The 4,931-nt window shown below is 39.4% G+C and overlaps 1 protein-coding gene across 1 annotated transcript in view; it reads left to right on the forward strand.

The window, feature by feature from the left end:
* Positions 1–1,052: 1,052 nt before the first annotated feature.
* The window catches only part of LOC112156672 (collagen alpha-1(XVIII) chain), a gene marked incomplete in the record, with an annotated part of 39,415 nt that continues 35,536 nt past the window's right edge, over positions 1,053–4,931 (forward strand). The window contains 1 exon segment of the mRNA XM_024288942.2: positions 1,053–1,492. Within this exon segment, the coding sequence (XP_024144710.1) occupies positions 1,177–1,492 (316 nt within the window).

Genomic DNA, 4,931 nt, shown 5'->3' on the forward strand with positions numbered 1-4,931 from the left:
ATTGATAAAAGAAGGTTAATGAAGTGTAAATAAGGGACAACGCAAATCTGTTTATTTAATTTATTCATGTTTTAAATGTGTTACAAAAGTTTCGGATCGCGACTCAATATCTGCAAATCCACAAAACCGAATGACTCGGAATCGGATCGGACCCAAAAAAAAACCTGATCGGAACATCCCTAGTTATAACCAGTGGTTATTTGAGTTACTGTTGTCTTAGTATCAGGTGGAACCAGTCTGGCCATTCTCTTCTAGCATCAACAACTCCTTTTTTATCTACATAACTGCTGCTTACTTGATAATCTCTTCTTTTTTTTTGACCCTTCTCTGTAAACCCTAGAGATGGTTGTGGATGAAAATCCCAGTAAATCAACAGTTTCTGAAATATTCTAACCAGCCCATCTGGATAGCACCAACAATGAAAGTCACTTCAATCATCTTTCTTCCCTGTTCTGATACTCAGTTTGAAGTGCAGCAGATCGTCCTGACCATCTCTACATGCCTAAATACATTAAATGGCCATTATGTGATTGATTAATAAGAAATTTGCATCGATGAGCAGTTGGACAGGTGTGCCTCATAAAGTGGCAAGTGAGTGTATATTATAGTCCAAAATCTTAATATTTTACAAGTTTTAATTCAGCTCTTTAATTTTTATTTTATGGATGTGGCATAGGAGCTATGACAACAATACTCTTGCTGTAACAACTTGTGGGTTACGTAGGACAAATAACTATTTGCACACTTTTGTCCGCTTCTGGTCAGAAGTTTGTGTTTTTGCTTCAATTCTGAATAGAATAGAAGTCTGCATTGTCAATATCCAAATGGTTGCATTGTTGTAGTAATTGGAATTTCATGATGTCACTCCCTTTGCAGACATCGGGAGGTTTTTGGGGAACCACTCATCAACACATTTGTAGGAGGAGTTTTGACGTGTTGGTACAACTCTGACTAGTCACTTTTATCATCCCACCATGGGCCTGCCTCTGCACTTTCCCCCCTCCATGTATTTGTCTGTGGAACAGCTATGCACAGGGGGGGTTTCAGAGGGAGGATCCATGAAATCAATCAGCTCTTCTTTCTGGGGCTTCAGTGGCATTTGAACAGCTTTGACATTTCAGTGCAGCTGCAAGTGGAGTTTTAGGGGAACACTGGGAGCTCTGTTGAAGCAGCAGCATGTTGAGGATATGGTTGTTGGTCCTGGTGCTCTGCGCTGGGAGCTCGCGGGCCTTTTGGTTTTTCGCTCAAGAAACCACAGAGGCCCCAAGAGAGACCAGAGGAACCACAGGTTCTACCACAACGAACGCTGGTAGCATCAAGGCAAAGGAAACAAAGGAGAACACCACCTTGTCCAGGGTGGGGGAAGAAATCATCAATGTGGCTACAGGTATTCAGAAGTTTGTCAAGGACTGGGATGCTACCCCAACCACCTGGACTACCACGGAGGCTGACACAAAGAAGACCGAAAAGCCCCATTGGATGGGAAAAACAGGCAGGTTCAGAGACAGCTTCCTGATGAAGGGATCTAGGGGTGTCTTAAGAGATTGATCTATCTGAAATTGATTGGACTGTTTCCAATGCCTCTTCTTGTTGTTCTTTTCCTCCTGATTGGCCCTTAAAAAACCTTAAAATATGTTCCAACTTTTTTAATCAAACTTCTGTAAAAGAGGTTGGGGTGGTCCCTCAAGTGAGAATCAGGGTGGTGCAAAATGATTCCTCTGGCTCCTGCTGACACCCAGTTGGCACTCCTGCAAATTCTACCACATCTTTCCTGTTGCTGGTTTTTACCACATCTTTCCTGTCGCTGGTTTTTCTGTGTCACAAGATAGTTTCTAATCGTTCTTGAAAATGGGTATCTCCCAGTGGAGTCCCACCCTCTACCTGAAAAAGTGCAGGAGCATCCTCTCTGTTAGTCACCAGAATGGTAACCCCTCAGAAATTCTTTAATTTCAGAATTAAAAAAATTCCCCAAATGATTTAGTTTTAAAAATTATTTGACTTGTCTAGACAGATCAACAGTTCCGAACCCCAAATTTTTTAACTATGTGTGATTGGATTATTTGACTCCTGGTTACTGTAGCTCCCAGTCCTTTCTATTTGAACCTGTTGTTCAATTAACCCAGCTTGCCATCAAACTTGCAAAAGTTAGGTTTGTGACATCTGTTTCAGTCCAAAAATTCTCGTGCAAATATTTGATAAACCTGCATTTTCAGAAACACAACACAATACTAAGTAACTGCTGTTTTTTGTTGCATTCTTAGGCCAAGAAAGACTTCAACGTGGAACATAAATTGTTCTTTATAAAGTTGTTTTTCTTTTCCCCGTTTGGCTGTGTTTGAACAATCCTCTTTTTTTTTCTTTGTTTTTGATTGCCTAGCACTATAGTGCCACAAGAAGGCAGTGTTCTTTCTTCCCAGACGTGTTAGTTTGCACCAGGCATGTCCAAAGTCCGGTCGGTGAGCCAAATTTGACCAGCGTTCATATTTCTAGGCTCCTTTCATAAAATTGACAATATGTCTCCCCCAGCACTTTTTCTAAAAACTGTTTGTACGATTTGATTTTAGTTCCATTTTGATATTCACCATGATGAGAAACTACCAGACGATACATGCCATCCACAACGAGCCAAATGAAAATGAACAGTGTGAAAAATTGACAGTAATTTAGGTAAACATGTATTTTCTTAGTATGCCATTGCAATTAAATGTTAATTAAATAGTTCATTTAAATTTAGTGTTGTTAAAATCATTTAAAGAAAGCCAGTCCGAATGGTTAACCCTCACACAATTCCACTTCACCAAATCTAGCCCTCTTTGCAAAAAGTTTGAGCAACCCCGGTTTATAATTCAGTTCAGTTTTGTTTATATAGTCCAATATCACAAAACAATTGTCTTATTGGTATTGACACCATTGACTGTATATGGAGCTGGACTGAGTAACTCATTCACCCTTTGGTTCCGAATAGGAAGTACCTGCTTGCTCCAAGAAGTTAAAATCCCATAGACTTCAATTGAGAAATAGACAGTTATTACTTAGTCATTCTATTTTTTTCATCATATTTTTTCTTTATTGCAAGTTATTCAACCTATAAACCGACCAATCAGATGCTCGCTGGCGCCTACTACCAAAGTTTGATTGACAGATTCTCCCCAGTCGCTTTCAGTGAAAGCTAACTCATGACCGGCAACAGTAGTTGCCATAGAAACGTTGACTCAGACTGACTAAGACCAGATACTGTCATCTGGCCCCAACATGACAATATCCATATCGTGGAAAAAATGCCGACTGAGTTGGCTTCTTTTCATGCATTTTCTATGGGTGACATCAGATCCACTCTGTCCAGTTTTTTTTTTTTTTTGTTACAGTCAATGGTTTATACCTATGCTATTCAACAAATAGGAAAAAGAACAGTTTAGCTAAAATACATTTGATGTATTTGGCAAAAATATATGTGCACAAAATGTGCTACCTATAGGAACACGGTTGTCTTGGCGAAGTGTTACACAGGTGATGCAGACAACTTTTTTTTTAAATTGACTAGTTGTAGGATTTTAAAAGTACATAAAGTGGTGTAAAATTCTGCTCCATTTAAGATGTATATTTCCAAAAAATGGGATGGGTGATTTTTTTTTTTTTTTTTCTTTAGCTGAATATTTGATTTATTTCCTCAGTATTCCTTCAGTGCCATGTTTGCTGTACATAAATCATTTATATAAATCTGGCATAAATCTTTGATCCGGAACTGTATTTCTAAATGACCATTTAATCATCTTTCGTTTGTTGGTTTTACTAGAGAACCATTCAAACCATTCGGCTTACTGGTGATGACGGAGCTGTACGTCATAATGGTGTGACTACAGCGGTTCTCCGTATTCGCGGTTTCGGCGTGTTTCCGGTCCCTAACCCCCGCGAATAAAAGGGGAATACTGAATGCAAAGAAATAGATTTTATTTGTAAGAAGATTCCAGGTGGCAAAGACGAATACAGCCGAAAGTTTGGAGGATAAAACTTTCGGCTTGAATCTTGAATCTTGATTCAAGATTCCCACAAGGGGAAATTCTTGAGGGTCGAACGCTTGCTGTTGTGGTAATACCTTTCCGACAATCAATGGATTTCATTGTGTGATGACAGTAGCTCCGCCCTAACTGATCCATTTGATTTTTCTATGAACCTACAACCAACGGGGGACCCAGAATAGTACGAATTGGTCTGGCCTAACGGGGGCCTTTTTACAACGAAAACCCTCAAATTATTGTACCGATCGGGTCCACTTCTGTTTGGACCGCTCAGTGAAAATGAGGCATAAGGTAACCTTACTGTATGACCCGTCCTTCTTCACATTCCAAATAGGACATGTGTTGCTGTCCCAAAACCCAAATTCCCATTGACAGTTATTGAGAAAAAACACCTGTTGCTCGGTCATTATAATTTCTCAAAACAGCCATTCTTGCAGTGATACCTTTTTTTTTTTTTTTGCATGTTCTTGTGAATCCATTTTTTCGTGACATTATTTCTTTCTGGCTAGTTATTTAAGTTATAAAGGGACTAATTAGAAAAGTAGGTGGCCTCGCGTCGACATTTCGAAGCATTCTCCTGAATCAGTGGAACGGGTGTGGCCTTCTGAGATGCTCACTTTTGATTGGAGAGAGTGGTTGCCATAGAAGTGGACTCACACCAAACATAGACCAATTTCGGCTTACTGATGATGCCTGGTTCCAACATATTTTGGAAAGATGGTGACTGAATTGACTAAATTTTGTTGGAACATGGAGTATGTCATTTTCTATGGGTGACTTCACACTCGCTCAGTCCAGTTCTCTTATATAGTCGATTGTTGGTGCTGAATTTAGACTTGAACCTTAACATATGATTTATATTTGTTGCCTTTTTTTCCTTAATTATGTCTTTGACGCTTCAGACTCAAGTCATCA

Source organism: Oryzias melastigma, linkage group LG2 (assembly GCF_002922805.2).
Source record: "Oryzias melastigma strain HK-1 linkage group LG2, ASM292280v2, whole genome shotgun sequence".
NCBI classification, from domain to species: Eukaryota; Metazoa; Chordata; class Actinopteri; order Beloniformes; family Adrianichthyidae; genus Oryzias; species Oryzias melastigma.